This window comes from Falco rusticolus, chromosome 16 (genome assembly GCF_015220075.1).
Source record: "Falco rusticolus isolate bFalRus1 chromosome 16, bFalRus1.pri, whole genome shotgun sequence".
Taxonomy (NCBI): Eukaryota; Metazoa; Chordata; class Aves; order Falconiformes; family Falconidae; genus Falco; species Falco rusticolus.
This window is the reverse complement of record NC_051202.1, coordinates 8,079,906-8,097,449: the sequence shown is the minus strand read 5'-3', so window position 1 is coordinate 8,097,449 and position 17,544 is coordinate 8,079,906. Positions and strand designations below refer to the sequence as shown.

Sequence of the window (17,544 nt, the reverse complement as noted above, 5' to 3'; positions counted from 1 at the left end):
GGTTTCGTGCAGGCAGCACCTCCAGAGGCTCCGCAGGCTCCAGCCCAGCGTTTCCTACAGGCCCTGCTCTCCGCTGCATCAGGAGGCCATCTGCCAGAGGACATACGTTGCTGCCAGCTCTGTTTGACAGCCATGTCTGGCTTTACCAGTGCCACGTGGCCCAGGAGCATGAGCTGACCGAGTTCATTTGCCTGTTGTCACCTCTACAACCTCAGCAGAGGTCAAGTAAAGGGACCAGAAGCATGTGGCAAAACCCTGTGCTCTAGTGTCCAAGGAGCCTGAAGCAGCATCGTCTGCCAGCTCTGCCTCAAGACACCCCCCTCCATCACATGCCTGTGTAGTAGGGTCACTCTGCCAGCAGCTAAGAGCCCCCCTTATCCCACCACAGGAGCGGGGAGAGTTTTGGAGGAACAAAAGCTGAAAACCTGTGGATCAAAATAAAGACAGTTTAATAGATGAAGCAAAGCCATGCATGCAAGCAAAACAAAATAAGGAATTAATTCACTGTTTCCCATTGGCAGGCCCCTTCCTGGAAAGCAGGGCTTCAGTATGTGTAAGAGTTCCATGGGAAGACACAGAAACTGTAACTGCAAATGTTCCCCCACTCCTTTCTTGCAGCTTTTATTACTGATCATGACATCATACAGTATGGAATATCCCCTCATCCGTTGGGGTCAGCTGGCCCAGCTGTGTACACTCCCAAGTTCTTGTGCACCCTCAGCCTGTTCGCTGGGCTGGGGGGAAAAGACAAAAGAGACAACACTAAGTACTGCTTAGCAGTGGCCAAAGGACCAGTGTGCCACCGACATTGCTTTAGTCACAAAGCCAAACACCTTATGGGCTACTAAGGAGAACACAAACTCTGTTCCGGCCAGCCCCAGCACAGCCCGGCATGGCACAGCCCATCAGCCCTGCGGGCAAGCCAGGCTCCCTTAAGTGACTCTACACCTTGCTACAGGATGCTACTAAAGGGGCACAGGAGCACAGCAGAGCATGCAATCCCCAACAGCACAGTCACAGGGAAGCTGCAGCCCCGCAGCTCTGCCACAGGCACTGGCGTTTTCCCAGCAGCAGTGCCGGACAAGGCTGGCACAGCCCCAGCAGCGGGCTGCATCCCCAAGGACAGAGGCTGCCAGGCCTGCAGCACCCTTCCTTGCAGTGCATCATCCAGTCCCGCTTTTAGCCTCCGTTTCCTGCTGCGCTGTCCTCTGCACAATGCTGCAGCCGGAGCCAGCTGCAGCCTTCCCGGTGATGCTGGGACATTCCAGCCCTGCCTGCAGAAACACTGGCTTTTTTCTGCCCACCCACACACCCCCTCCCCATATTGACACGCGGGCTCCTAATATGGCAGAGCTGTCAGTTTACACTTCTAAACCAGACTGAAGTATTTATCATCAGACTTTCATTTGGGCAGATTTCAGGGGCTCACCTATGCTTTGGTCTGTGGAATTTTTGACTAAGAGCAGGTGACAGCACAGCCACCTGAAACCAACATGCTCCCCCCAGCCCCCCAAATTTTTAAAAGCCTGCAAAAGTCACCATCCTTCATAATTACTTTCTTTCCAGTCTTCATTCCCTTTTCTTCACTGACCAGTACAGAGTTTTTCAATACCCTGCACACTGCTCTCGTGCAGCTAAAGCAAATCAGGCTGGCTCTAGCCAAAGAATCCAACAAAAGGAAGAACTCCAGGATCTACGAATCAGAAACTCAGCATACACAGTTACTGCTATACTTATGCTGGACAAGTTACCCATGAGGTTTTCAGATAGCAGCCACTGAGTTCCAGTCTCCAGAAGGTCTTGTACTGATCCCCAACGTGGAGCTTTGGTCACAGCTTCAAACTATTTTCAGCTTTCATGGCATTACCAGCTTCAAGTTCCAGAGGTTAGCGCTCAGAATAGGGCAACCCTTTTCCCGCACCCCATCACTTACAGAGCTGCCTGATGAAAAGCCACAGTCTTGTGTTTGACACATACCATGGAATTTTCACACTGCACTTCAGCTGTACGTAGTTTCACAAGGCCTCTTCCACAAGGATTCCCAAATAGTTTTTACCTTACTCCTGGTTTTAACTGCCGATGGTGCTCAGCTACTCTGCTTGCAAGAACCATGGGTTGGGAATATAGTATTAACCTATATACTAAAGCATGGCAGGCAGCAGCTTTCCCTGCCTTTCTCGCCAGCTTTCCCCCAAGCGCGAGCAAAAAAAGCGGTGCACCTTTCACTGATACTTCAGCTGAGACCACAGGTCACTCTGGTCAGAAAAGCCCATCACATCACATCCCACTTCCTCTGTTTACCCGTGGAACAGAAACTCCCATGGCTGTCCTGCAGGTAACCTGACATGACCAGAGGCACAGCACACACAAGAGCTTTCCTGGCACACGAGCAGCCAGCGAAGCAAGAGGTCAGGGATGACTCTTCATGAAAGATGGAAAGATTCTGCTGCACTGCTGCAGAAACTCCGGGTGTCAAAGCAACAGGTAAAGCCTACTAACCTAGTTGAGAATAGACTGTGGAGCACCGCCCCCTGGAAGAGCACATACTGCCTAGGCTGGAGGGTCTGGACAAAAAGAGGATGATTCTTGTGGCTGAGCATTGCTCTCACAGGCAGAGCACCTTTCCCTTTATCAAAATTGACTCCTCTCCTTGAGGCTTCTCTCCAAAGATGGCTGCAGGCATCTGATGTGCCAGGGTTCACTACAAAGAGGTGTGCATGTTTTTTGCTCAGCGCTGTTCGAAGAAAAAAATGAGACCGAACTGGATTTCCAGGGAGCTTTTATTGAGTTTTAGTCAACAAAATCAGGATTTTACCATTCAACTTTTTTGCACTCGAAACTCATGAAGCTCTTCACAAGTCAGTGCTGCGACGCACATACAGCCAGAGAAAATACATTCTCAACAAAACTGGAGCTCCGCTGGAGTCTGCCAATTACCGATTTAACAGAAAGCCAATTCTCCCCTCCCTCCCCTGAATGTTTTCAAGGACTAGTCCATATTGTTTGCTGGTTAACGGTAAGAATACAAACTTCTTCACTAGGGACTCGTGGATTACAATATTCCACTTGAATTGCAAATAACTTTTCTTGAAATAAAAGTTCCAGTTTCTTTCAATAAAGGGAACAGTGACTATTTTCTTCTCCTGACACCCCTTCCCTGTAATTATTGGTTAAAATACAGCAAGGCTGTATCTTAATAAACCCATCCCTCCCCCCCACCCCTCCTTACCCTTCCCTAATTTGTCTACAGCAGAATTTAACAATGCTTCCACACAGGGACGGTTTAGCAACATGAGGGTGAACTGAGCAAAACCTGTAGGATAACCTGCCAAAGGCTCATTTTGAAGATCAGATGCATGCTCCTTGGTCCAGAGACCAGGTTTATTTTATGAAGGTAAACCGTGGTTCACAAAAGACAGACCAGAAGGTCACACAGCAATCTGAAAACTCCCTGCATGGACTACTGTTGCCCAGCTATTACCACAGCGGCCGTACTGCTGGAGTTCCTGGGAACAAAATTCACTCTGTCCTCAGAAAGCAACAGCTGCTCAGCCCCAGCGGCACTACAAAGTCCAGCACAAGGACAAGAACCACCGCAACATCAGCTCAGGGGACATGGCATGGCATCTCCATAACCCCTAGAATGGAAACTGAGGCAGGACAGCCATCTGCTCAGGTTTGTGTCCTATCAGTCCTTTGAAAAAAAACACAAAACCAACCAACCAAAAAAACCAAAACAACCAAGCGTGTGAAGCATTTTTAAATCCCTGGAGCAGACACCCTCCCCCATCCCAAGTAAAAATAAAGAACAAAAGATCAGAATGAGATGATTTGATACCAACATGTACACAACATGAATTCATGTTGAGCTTCCTGTTCTTACCCACAAGAAAAGTCACAGAGGGCAAAGGAAAGATGCTCCCATCTCATTCTGGAAATTGAAACGTGTATTTGAGACCAGCCCACCCCCCTCCCTTTGGGAAAAGCCCTCCACAACTGCAGGGCACTCCTAACAGTGTGCACCCAGAGACCAGTCTACAGTTTCTCTCAAGTAAGCTGCCTGAAGAGTGGCATCACTTCCTTCACAGCCACTTCACCCAGCTGTGGAGCTCCATTTTGTCAGATTCACAGAATGACACTTTTAGACCTCCGAGGGGAAAAGTGCAGAATACATCAGGTTCTCAGCCACATTATCTTTGTCAGAGGCAGTATTTGACCTAGGGCTCATCACTGAAGGCTCCAACTAATGTGTAAATGTAAAGGCTGGCACATGACCAGCAAAACCAGGAGCTTGCAAGGAATCTCAGCAAGCCAAGATTTGTACACACTACTTACTCCTGAGTAGGGGAAAAAACAACAAACAAAACCCCAAAATTTAAAAAAACAAACAAACAAAAAAAAAAAAACCAAAAAAAAAAACCACAAAGAAAACCACTAGGATTACCCTAGTCCTTTGGAGCATCTTTCCATTTGCAAGATCATATCTGTTATAGATAGCCTACTAGCACCAAAAATAAGCCGCTTCCTTCTTGATAAGAAGCCACCTAAAACTGGTGCCCCCTGATAGTTTAGGTAAGTGCCACTCCTCAAGTAGAGGCCAAGTTCAAAGTAATACTTTCAAAAGTTCTGTGCTTTAAGAGGGACCATCAACGCATGGCACCAGGCTAACCTACCACAAATCCAAGCAGAGCACACACATCTGACTCAACATCGCTATCCTGTTCTTATTACATGTGCATGCCCTGGTAAGATACAAAACTTTTATTTACATTTTTCATGTCTGTTGCACTAAAATGATCCCTCTTCTGTCTCTCTGGAAAATCATAAGCTGGCTGCAGTACAAGAGCAAGATTTTACTTTTGGTCAAAGTTACCACCTGCAAAGTCCCACCCCCCCACCCCCAAAAAGCACCCCAGGATTGTTTACATTTAGTACCTGCCAGTCAGATGTAAGCTGTGTGGCTCACAGAGTGTCTGTGACCAAGCTCTTGAGTTTGTACTCTAGTGCAGCATTTGCTACAATTACGGAGTCACTGCTGACAAAAAAAAAAAAAAAAAAATCCCAAACGCAAAAACCTTTCCATCTTGTAAAGTTGTTAGGAGGCACCTGTCTTATGTTTCTGATCCTCAAGGAAATGGGATGGATAAGTCCACCTTGTAGTTCCTAACAATTGGACTCAAATTTCAAGAAAGAAAAAGGGTCAAAATGGGGAGAAATTAAGACAATTCATTCCTGCGTCAAAGGTAAGCAAGCGTGGTGTGAATGCAGCATCTGTATACGCAAGAAAGGACCAAGCAAAAGGGACCACATTCATTCAAGTGCCTCCTGACAGTGTTGGTGAACAGGCTAAAAGGGAATTTTTTTTTTAAAAAAAGAGTACAGTTTTTGATTTGTCTCACTCCTTTTGCCTGTAGATCAGGCCAAACTTCAAGCATGTTGGGAGGGGCACAATTTAAAGCAACACATACTTGACCGGAAAAGCACTTTTCAGCAATATACAATGCAAAATGACAGACAGCGAGTCGTGCCAAAACAGGAGACAGCAAGCAGCTTTCTGCAGCTTCGGACATTACCACGGGTTTGCCCTCACCCGCTTGCAAGTCAGCATAGAGGCCGCTCTGGGCAGAAAATGCACGATGCTGCAGGAAGTAAATCAGTCCCACAAAAGTCCAGAACTGTAAGTTTATGCATGTAAATTGGTTTTCTATGGTTTCTCTTAAACCCAAATCCATGCCTGAGGCATACAACAGCTCAGCAACACTGGCACCTGCTGGATTTCCCTCATGCCATGGTGGAACACAGGTCACAGCCCCCTTCACAGCTTGTCAAGTTCCTGAAGTTTCTAAGGGGGAAATCACAGAGTGTCTCAAATTGAGCTACAGATTTGAAGGCCCTGCAGCCCCACAATGACCTCTTCATACAAGCCGCACAGGACAGTGTTGCTAGCACCACAGCATACCCACCCTGACAAGGGACACTTGTAGAGGCCTGCTCTTCACAGACATCAGAGCACTTTGCATTGTTTAGTGTTGCAGAAAACTGAGCCCCTCTCATCTTTAGCTGCTCCCATAATCAGTCTAATCCCTTTAACCCCAGCAACCTTCATCACAAAAGAAAAAGTTATACATGAACCTAAACAGAAAAAAAAAATCATATTTACAAAGTTTGTACAATATACACATCTGAATTTCTATGGGACACACTGCACCAGAGGAAAGAGGGCCATGGCTCTGAAACAAGTCTACATATCAAGTGCTGTAACTACTAATGGAGACTCTTTATGGAAACCAGTCTTTAGTGTTCTGCTAGAGCATAGGGCTTTTCTTATGGCTCCTGCAAAGGATGACAGGCTACTCTTTCCTTCTGGAGCTATGATGCTGCACCTAATCAGCCCAGATTTTAAGTTGGTTTCATTTTAAATACAGGTATTTACAGTGTGGGTGAACTGCAGATGCATATCAACTCCTCCAATTAAGAAAACAAAACAAAACAAAACAGTTGAAGAAAAAAGTAGTATTACCATAGGTTTCACCTCCCAGCCCTGTGGGCTTGAGTACTTGGGAGGAGGAGAGGGGGGAAGAGAGGGGAACTTTGACCTGAAAACCAAAAAAACGTCTGTTGAATCCTTGGGCTGTGTCGGAAAGGTGATATTCGAATGGTCTCATAGCATAAGGCACTTTGCACGAATAAGTAACAAGCTCTTTAGCTTAAAAACAGATGAGTAACCAGGGAGAAGTTGAAATGCACATCAGTCGATGGTTGAGAATTTGAAATAGCAGACAAGCTTGCGTTCATCAAGATTCTTCTCTTTTCAGGGTTTCTCTTCTTCCCTTGCTGCCCCTCCCACCCAAAGAAAAGAAAAATTTAAAACCAGCAGTTAGTGCAACTAATGTTCAACCAGCACACAGTGCAAACAAGTGGAAAAACAAAAAGACATTCCTTTTATCTTCTTTCTTCCTTGCTGCCAAATTTAAAAAGAAAAAAAGGCCAAGCTCTTTAGTCTTCATAGTTCCAAAATGAAAAGACGAAGAAAAACCCACAAAGAGAAGGGTATCCCCAAAGAAACGATGTGTCACAGATCCGGATCAAAGGGCTTCACCGTCTGGCATGTGTAATCAAAAGCCTAAAAAAAAAAAACCACAAACCAAAAAAACAACCACAACACGAACAGTTACCACCAATTCTATGCAAAACCAGAACAAAAGTAATGAATCACACTGACTACACAGCAGCTCTGGAAAAGCAAAGGGCACTTGGAACAGCTCAACCTCAACCACAGCCTCGCACACAAAGGTGCTTGCTAACACCCTGTTACACTCATGGAGCACAACTGTCTACTCCTTTGCTGTCCTTCAGGACTTATCTAGCAGTCTGCTTCTATGGCCACTTTTTTTTTTTTGGTGTCACCCGAGAAGAATTTCAGCAACTTCACTGGGATTCTACTTCTAATTCACCATCTCCAGGAAGAGTACACAAAAGAATGATTTTTCAATCCAAAATCTGTACAGTGTCAGATCTTGCACCATACTACATCTTAACTAAAACCTGATCAAACACTGTCCTGTAGCTATTCTGCTTGACTGCAATCCAGGGTGAGTTTTCTTCTTACAGGACTCAACTTAGCAGTTTCTCCTCAGACAAAGATCAGAAAGGGCGTACTTCAGAATCTCTGACAGCACACCTCATTTTCTTCAAAGGCTATGTAGACGACCTCGAGTGGCAGCAAAGATGAATTACAGCTTCTCTACCCAATTTGTTTACTTGCAGGAGTTCTATGACCCAAAGGATGCAAAAGATGCAGCACCTTCAGCTTGAATCTGTTCTAACTGGTGAGGTGTTCAGGCTCTTCTGTTAGTGCACTGTTCTCAAAGCTATCCATTTTCTCTAATCTTTTTGAGGACTACCTTCCTCCCTGCCCCTCATCGATTTCTCCTTTTAGTTACAAAGTACAGAAAGAATTCCTTAGATTCCTAGCAGCCCATCCTGGCTTCTCCAAACACCATTCCCCACTCCCCTCTTTCCCCAATTTTTGGTCTCCTGAGTGTATGGTCAGCGTTTCAGTTAGAACAACTAAAAATTACTCATTCCCCCCCTCCCAGCTTCAGCACATCCACAGAATTCCTTGCACAGATGGTCTATTTCAACCCCCTGTTTTCACATTCAGAGCCTCTTCAGCACAGCAGTTTCCCTCTCCCCCTGTGGTTACATTCACACATCAGCACTTCTTTCATCCAACACAACTTCTCTATTCAGGAAGGCATTTACATACGCACATGTTTACTGTTTCTCATCTTCTACAGGTTCACTGTGGTATTCTGCCACATACAGGCTCTTGTCAATGTTGCTTGGTATGGGTTTAATTTCAGTTCCCAACTGCTCCTCAATACTTTTCAGGTTGAATCGATCATCATAGGTGATCAAGTTGATGGCCAGGCCAAGATGACCAAAGCGACCTTGACAAGAAAAGAGGGAAAAAAAAAAAAGAAAAAAAAAAAAAAGACCGAACTGAGTAATAGAAGGCTGACTGAAAAAGTCTGCAGACTGTAGAACTACTAATGTCGTTATCACCAATGATAAAAAAAAAAACCCAGACCCCAACACAGGTCTACAACTTTCACATCAGTTTTTGGTAAGGAGCTTTGTACTGCTGTAGGAATAAGAAAACCCAGGAGGTTCAAAATGCTTTGACCATATCTCCTTATTAATTACCAGCTAAAAGTCTTCCACTACTGCATTATGTATGTCCAACCCTTCTTCAGGAACAGAATTCTTGAACAAGCCTGAACTACAAAGCTCAAGTATACAGAGTTCCTTTGTTTACTGCCTTTCTTAAGGGTATATTTTGCCGATGTCCTGACATTAGAAATATACCCTGGCACAGGCAGAAGAAAACTAGGCTTAACACACCACAGAAGCTAAGTGTTCAGTATAGAATTTTCCCAAACTGCAAACAGGAACACCAGGAAGTCTCCTGAGATTAAGGCACAATATGCTTTCCCCCCCCCTCCCCATATTGGGCTGTTCAGGCCAGTTTCAAAAGACCAGCCCTTTATTTAGATATTTGTTGAGAGATGATACCAAGAATGAACTGGTCAGGGGAAAAGAAAAAAAAAAAAAAATCACAGCTAACTAAAGTTAATTCTCAGATACAGTAATAAAAAAACAGAAGCCAATTCGAGCCTAAGAAACATCACAGTCATCAGCAAAGCTGTACCTAAAAGATGTTTTTCCTCTCACCTGATCTGCCAATACGATGGAGGTAAGTCTCTGCCAGCTTTGGGAAATCAAAGTTTATCACCACATTCACAGCCTGGATATCAATACCTCGGGTAAACAGATCTGAAAGACAATCCACGTCACAAAGTTAATTTCAAGCAGATCAAATGCTGACAGTATTTAGGGTGGGAAGATTAACAGTGATTAACATTGGCTTGCACTACCTTCCAGATACAAGCTTTCCTTGTATCAAAGACAGTTTACATACAATTCTGTTACAGCTTTTTCTTGCTCTTTATCCATTATAAACAAGAATAACATCAGGAGAATGACCAAAACACCAGATCTGCAAATCTATGCTGAAAAAGTAATGAGCACAAAGCTATTTTTTTTCCATGTTAGACTATTTCTCAGCAGGTCATCTTATACAAGCATCTCCTCACACGTGACTGTGCATTACCAATGTCACAACAGACTCAGCATCTGAACTACATCCCACTAGCTCAACTATTTTTATTCCGCTTCTAGTGTTTTTTGTTAAGACAATCCAGACACACGTAGTGATCAGCAGGCACTGCTGCAGCAGCCATACAACGGAGAACTCTGATCACACAGAGGCCAATCAAAACTACAAAAATATTCAGAAAAGGTGAGCTATAAACATTTGAAGAATCCACAAAACTTACTCAGGTGATTCTAGCCACAGTTCTATGAATATTTCGTGAAGTTTATGGCCCCACAACGCAGAGAGCACTCACACATCAAAGTCTACAGAGAACATTACTGTGATAGTATTTTCTGCACTATTTAAGTCATCTGTCAGCACGTTGCACCTAGACAGTTTGTCATGAAAGACAAAAATCTACACGTCTAAAGGAGTGCTGCACCCTGCTACATGCAGGCTTGAAAAAGACATCTTGTGAAAACATACTAGTTTGTTTTACTACAAATCAAGTTCTCTATTATACCTTGGCTAATGGCTAATCTGCTTTCTATCACAACCTTTAGAAACAGGAAAATGTTTACGAAATCTTACCAGTGCAAACAAGATTGCGGCATAAGCCATTTCGGAAATCGTGGAACACACGATTGCGATGCTCCTGGAAATACATACATTTTATATATATTATAAAAAGAAACGAAACAAAGAGAAAAACAGCTGTGACTTTCAGGAACATTCAATTTACAAACACCAAACTTCAATCACACGAATTCCTCCCCCTCCTCACTAGATGACAGCTGAGTCAAATAAAGGTGCCAGTACATTTTTAGCACTTCATTCCCACATATTCCGAAGAACTTACCAGAGGGGCCCTTGGTCACCTGACTTACCTGACTGTGTTTTAAAGCCTCCTACAGCTGCCCCAAAGCCATCTCAGGGGTATCTTAAGTTACAATTACAAGAAATGCACAGCAAGGAATTTAAACTGGTATTTTGACTATCATCTTCCCCCAGCCCCCTGACAAAATCCAAGTATGTTTTATTCACTCCCTTGACCAATGAAATTGGCAGTAAATACTTCATACTGGAAAATGAAGCTTTCACTACCAGTTCAGAATTAGGGGTGGACGAGTCAACTGTCTGTGAAGACTCTCCTCTAACAAACAAGTCACTTTGGGCCACACAAAGATTAAGTAAATATCACTGTTAAGGAGTAAAATTAACAGCAGGAATCAGCAAGTTGAAAATTTCTGCACCCAACACATCGTGTTTATTCACAAAGATCATCTACTGACTGATCAACAGCATACAAAAATCAGACTTCAAGGAACCCATTTGCATCTCTTTCTGTTCTCAATATCGACACCACTTCTACTTCTGCTTAATTAATTACAGGTCTGCATACGGCCCAGCAAGCTACATTTCCTCTAAAGCTTTCATTTGAATTTATTCTAGCTCAAGTATAAAATGAAAAAAAGATTTCAAAGTAGTACTGTTTTACATGCATCACTTCAACCTTCTGACATCTTTTCGTACACTTGCTGAAAACAAGGAAACTACAAGTATGAAGCTTGAGGACATGTGAGCTAACTAACATACAATTAACAGAAACCACTGCACCAGCAAAGCTGCACTGGCATTTGTCATCATCTACACCAAGGCCATACGCGCTCAGTCACCACACCGCAGCTGGGGCTTTCACCAAGAGGTTTGAGCAAAGCCTCCTCACAGACTTCTCAGATTCCCCTGCACAGTGCAAACTTTACTCTTTGCAAAGCCACACAGGGCACTCAGCTGAGTATTCGGCTTTGTCATTTGCTTTAAATCAGGCTCATTTTCATCTGTGTCAGTTACACTCTGTAGTCTACCATGGCTCCCCATGCTGGCAAAAGCAAGGCAGCAGCACTAAGAATTGTGTCTTTTGGCCACAGTCTGTGCTCATACTGGACTAATTAACCTGGCCTGAAGTACTGCGAAGTACCAACTGATAAGCCACACTGAATAGTCTGGAAAGAGGTCAGGGCCAGGGAGGGTGCGTGTGGTGTGTGTCTAAAAACACGGATAGCAAAGCGATTCAGTTTTCAAAGAACATGCAAATTTAAAGTAAGCACAAGACTTAATTCAGCTACACAATAAAGCTTGGGGTGGTGTGAATAATCCACTGTAGACTTCATACTCACCTGCCTCATTTTAGCATGGATATAGAAGCAGGAATAGCCCAGCTGGGAGATCTTTTTGGCTAGCAATTCAACCCGTTGAGAGGAGTTGCAGAAAATGATCGACTGGTTAATCTGGAGCTGAACACATAAGTAGCATGCTCTGTAAATGCAGCATTTTACTAACAAATGATCCAAGACATAAGTCTAAATCCCTTCCAGAATGAAAGCAAAGCAGGTATGCTGCTGGCAACTTCCACATCACGTATTTTTATGCCAGAGGGGAAAAAAATTAAACAAAGTTCTGTAACACAAAGGTGCAAGACAGAAGCACGCATTTTTAGCTTCATCTAAAATAGCACATTTTGACAAGGAAAAATTATGTTAAGCCATCTTTGCCACCCTCAGTCTCATTCTTGGTTCTGAAAGGAAAAAAGCTTCTGTATGCTCTTGACCCAGCCCTACTACTTACCCTGAAAACAGCGTATTGAGGCAGTGTACTTTCTGACGTTCAGTTACATAGGCATAGTACTGGGTACTCCCTTCAAGGTCAGCTCTTCCATCAGATTAATCTCATAGGGCTTCTGCAAATGGGAATTCTGAAAAATAAAGATTAAGTGGGCAGATCTACATGCAAAACAATGTTAAGTACTTCCCAGCCTCTGGCACACTTAACTTCTTCCATAGCCAGAATGCACCACCTAGCCACTCACTTCACATTACACACAAACAGAGAGAATGGGTAAAATTTTCACAGAGGATCACTATAAATCCAATGTGACCGAGCAGGCCAAACAGGAGCACCCTCTGGAAGCAAATCAGCACAAATGACATGTAATTAACATACAAAGTGGCAAACAGTACACAGTACCCTATAGGTAAGAACTGTGCATACCTAGCTTTCCCATGAATGCGACTGCAGGTCAAAAATCTATTTTCAAACCTCTGTCCTAGATTTAGGCTGATTTAGATTAAATGAGTGAAGTTTGGATGCATTAACAAAAATAAGCACAAACAGCCATACACCACTCATTCACACACTTCCTGTGCAATGTCACCACCATCAAAGCACATGAATACAGCTGCACTCACCATGAACTTCTGTACACTCAAAGGGAAAGTGGCTGAGTAGAGCAAAATCTGTCTGTTTTAGGTAGGCGTCAGAATAAGGTCTTCCATTATTGAACAAAATCTTGAGACAGCAACTTATCTGCCTGTAACAACAGAGGTAGCAAAGAGTAGTTAAATTAATGGGGCAAGATTTCAGTCTTCTGGTAGTACCATACTGGGGAAAAAAACTCAAACCAAGCCACCAGGAGCATTCTCCCTGCCCTTATCATGGGACTGTCCCCTTCGGAGCACACATCATGTGCTCCAGAAGATGTGTGATTTAGCTGCTGGAGACAGGATTCATCAGTAAAAGGAAGTTACCCTCTCATGGTTTCACTTTGATTTAAACAGAATCAAATTCAGGCAAAACATATGGAATCTGAACAGCTAACAGGGTTCCTATCAGAGTCATCAAGAGCTTTCACACTTTTTTCTCAACCTGTCACTCAGAAGCCTGTATGCTACTGGATGTTCATAAATCACTTCTGTATACAATTACATGGTAAGCACAGCTCGCTCCTTAAATTAAAACCAAACAAAATGCATTCCTTCATTTCAGAATAGACCATTAGTCTATCCTACAGGAACAGCAAAGGCGACAAGAGCAAATCTTCCTAGGCTGTTTTCTTAAAAGTTTCACATGCAGAAAAATTCTTCTGCCAAAACACCTGCTCAAAAATACTGAGAAATGGATGAGCTATAACCTTAGAATGTCTCTTAAGCAAAGCTGATTTGCTGCTGTGCATAACAAGGAGACTCGCCGAGACACATCATTGCTTTAGCTTGGTGTTATAATCCCAAAACATTTAACATGAGCAACTTGCCTCATCCAATACTATCATCTGGACATGCTCAACTTTGCTACTCCCTTCTTGATGAGATCGAGAATTCTCCCAGGGTAGCTATCACCACATGCACTGTAAGGTTAGAAGAGCAAAAAAAAAAAAAAGGTTAGGGTGACTAAAACAACATTTCCAGCATTCATGGCCACATTTCGTACGAACAGTTTGAGCGAATAATGACAGCATACGAACAGTGACAAGACATATTGTAGTCTGTTCTGTAACAGGCAAACAACAACAAGCAGAAATTCCACTGCCACACTGTAAAAAGCCACAAACAAAGAGCAACCTGTGGACACAGCAAAAGTGCTCCAACCTGTATCATCAAGCCGCATTATGTCATCTCGCAAATTGGTTCCTCCCGTTGTTGCCATCACTTTGGCACCTCCCATGTGTTTGCTGACTTGGATACAGATTTGACTGACCTGCAGGGCTAGTTCACGGGTGGGAACAATCACCATTGCTGAAAGTTAAAAGCGTCAGTGTGAGTTACTAGGAACACACTATCTTAAATACTAATCCTTAGAGAAGACAGAGACTTTATGAAAGCTACATTCCTATGGTTTGGAGCTCCATCCTGGATATCCCGATCAAGATCAAGAAACTGATTACAACAAGGCCAATTCCATGCAAGTGTTCTCTGCCCCTTGATATTCCCTCTGCATGAGTCCCCCAGCCAGCATACTTGCTTATTACTCCAACCTGCTTTCCAGGGCAAGATGGTGAAGTCCAGAAGACACCTTTCATTTCAAGATTTTGAAAGCAACTGTGGGACTTTTAAAATTTCACCTCCCCTCCACCACTCCCCATTAAAACTTCAATGAAAGTACAAACAGATAACCTATGCTGCTCAATTCACAAACCAGTTTTAGATTAACATCCACTGTGTGGCAACGACACATTACCTGGCTGCAGCTAAGTGAGACCCATCTCAACTGACCTTGTATATTGTCCTTCTTTAAGTCTAGCCGTTCAAGTAAAGGAATGGAGGTAGCTCCACTCTTGCCTGTTCCATTTTTCCGCTCTAGCCAAGATATCCCTACCAGATAAAGCAATGGGGATGCTCTCCTCCTGAAATGCAATGACAGACAGCACATGAGCAAATCATAAGCCATGCTCGCTGAAGGGCTGGCAAAAGTTAACTCTCCTTGCTAACAGTACCATGTGAAATCCAATTGCTTCACAAACAGAGTATCCTGCAACAGCAAGCATCACAGACTCACACAAGGAAGGAGTTAAGCCTATTAGTAAAGAGTTCCCCAGCAAAGCAATAGCTCCACCCTCCACATCCCACTTCGAAGTCCTTATCTGGACTGGTTATAAGAGAACAGGATTGATAAACCCATACTGACACATTTAGGAAAAAAGCAAAAAATTAGGAAAAAAAAACAAGTGAAGAGACTGTCACTGGCAAACTCCTCCTGTGGAAAAAAGATACCCACCTACACCTTGACATCAGAACCACCTCAGCCCACGTAGTTCAAACCTGCACACTCCTGTGATATACTTCTCATAATACCAGCAGGCTTTCCTTTTGAAACTTCAGCCATTCAAACGCAAGCCCCAAGTATTTTTCACTTTACTGTCTTTTACAGCAGCATCTAAAAAACCCTCAGCGTTTTGGAAAGGCGACGTGGTTAGAATTGGTTTTAAAGCAGACAAATTACCTAAAAGCCATAGCTTTTTCATGTCTTAAGGAGATAAAGTGGCAGAGCTGTGTCAATGATAATCCTTCAAAGAGCCATTAAAAGGGAGTTCAACCTCCCCACTCGCCTGAAGTTTACACATCAACAGCTTTTAACAGAACAAGCCTTACAAGTAAAAGCAAGATGGAGTGACAGAGAAGTAAATTTGCTAACTTATTAATCTCTCTCCCATAATCTCCTCATCACGCTCCTTCCAGGTGCTTACAAGAAGAAAAAAAGCTAAGATTGGGATAAAACCACAGTTATCCTTGTAACAACTAAAGGTACGCAGCCTACGATAACTCAAGTTTTCCAAAACATTTCCAGAACAGCCCTGTTCTCACTGGGATTGCTTATGTGAAGGATGTTACTGACCAGAGGATTAATGTACTAATGGCCCCAAAGTGAAAAGGAAAATCCAGCCAAGTTAACTTCTCCAAAATGTCAATCAGTCATATCTCTTAAGTCACCCACTGTAAGACTCAGTGATTTAGTCAAGTGTTAGAAATTCTCACCTTTCCTGAAGGGCCAAGTTCTACTGTTCACAATCCCAGTTTTTCCTAACCATGATACAGTATCCAACATTTAAGCATAAGAATTTTAATACATTTATAAAAATCAAATGTTTCTGCAAGTAGTCTGTTTGTAAACAACCTGAATAGGAGATGGTTTTTCCCAGCCCATTTCAAAAATTCCCATCAGCAACTCCCGTTTCAAACAGTAATCTTCAAACTCGTTTCCTTTTGTGGAGGTCACGTCCTGAATAATCAAAAAAAGCACATGCATAAGATTAGGTCATACATCCCACAGCTGTAGACTGGTCTGACTCAATGAGAGACTGCCTAGGCAGGAAGGCCACAAAGTTGCATTCCAATACTATACAGGAGCTCCCACTCATTCTGGGCAATACCATGTAGTGGAGAAGGAAACATTAGCTTTCTCATAACCAAACACAGTACTGTAAACACACACTGACATCTTTTGATCTACCCTTGCAAAAGACATTGACAATCAGTCCCATGCTGTAACGCTAATACAGTAAGAAATCCACAGTAAACCCAGGTTTTGAGCTTCCCAAGAGAAGCCTCTCTCCCAAACAGTTGCAGAACAAATTAATTCTTCACTTAAAACAGCAGGAGCTGAACTGCTTTTGTTTGCTTAGGACAAATATTCTGCCACTGCAGCTTCTCCCCACATCTTTTATTTAACATTTATTCCTACAATCCAACCATCCTTACCGAAGTTTTGATTCTCAAATCCTTTGGAGGGAGTTTTAAAGTCTTCTTCCAGTCATCACCAGGTCTACACCAAAAATGAAATTAAAATAATTTTTTTTAAAAATTCTGGTTTAATAATTCATTTTGCATTTTCTTAGATACAGTGATGAACACATAATATTTTCACTTCCTGAAAGCTAAAATACACGCTACACATACGAGCTCAAGTTGTCTCTGAGCTCAGCAGGATGCAACAGGCAGGGAATTGTAAACAGAGAAAATCAGCAGTCTGTCAAGCACACATGGAATTGGAGAGAATTTTTATCCAGTCATGATTCAAGTCCCATTTTTAGGCCACTGACTCAATCTGGTAGAATACAGATTTAAACTGAGGACTGACTTAGTCATATGACAGAAACTGGCTATAACAAAAAGACAGATGAGAAGATTTCATCACTTAAAAAGAAAAAAATTCTATTGCCAGGGAACACCCATTCTTAATCCGTGAGTACTGTGAGAAAATAAAACACACTTTGGGGAGAAAATTCAGCATGTTACACTTGTGATCAAATGTTGTCTTTGCTCTCAGCGAGACTTAAGTCACACCATCCTCCTCAAAATCCACCGTACAGACAAAGTCCTTTCTCTTCCCCAATCCCAGGAAGTCATGAGTGAATTTTCACAGGTTTAGCTCATCAGTTTCACACAGTAAGCTCATTAAAGAAAGGGGGGAGGGTAGAAATGAGTTGGGCAAACTTTAAGAACCTGAGTATTCCATTCCCCTCCCTGCTGACAGCTGGCATCTCCTTCGCACTGAGTTAACTGAACGTGAATGTTGTTTGGAGAGAAGGAACCACGGTGAGGTGAGTGGGGGGG

General features: G+C 43.1%; 1 protein-coding gene across 1 annotated transcript in view; it reads right to left on the bottom strand.

The window, feature by feature from the left end:
- Positions 1 to 2,762: 2,762 nt before the first annotated feature.
- The window catches only part of DDX6 (DEAD-box helicase 6), a 16,882-nt gene continuing 2,100 nt past the window's right edge, over positions 2,763 to 17,544 (bottom strand). The window contains 17 exon segments of the mRNA XM_037410085.1: positions 2,763 to 7,123; positions 8,274 to 8,453; positions 9,238 to 9,339; positions 10,253 to 10,316; positions 11,839 to 11,955; positions 12,283 to 12,353; positions 12,356 to 12,413; positions 12,907 to 12,995; positions 12,998 to 13,028; positions 13,749 to 13,786; positions 13,789 to 13,824; positions 13,827 to 13,841; positions 14,083 to 14,229; positions 14,707 to 14,785; positions 14,787 to 14,837; positions 16,106 to 16,210; positions 16,690 to 16,753. Of these exon segments, the coding sequence (XP_037265982.1) occupies positions 8,278 to 8,453; positions 9,238 to 9,339; positions 10,253 to 10,316; positions 11,839 to 11,955; positions 12,283 to 12,353; positions 12,356 to 12,413; positions 12,907 to 12,995; positions 12,998 to 13,028; positions 13,749 to 13,786; positions 13,789 to 13,824; positions 13,827 to 13,841; positions 14,083 to 14,229; positions 14,707 to 14,785; positions 14,787 to 14,837; positions 16,106 to 16,210; positions 16,690 to 16,753 (1,243 nt within the window). The 3' untranslated portion in view covers positions 2,763 to 7,123; positions 8,274 to 8,277.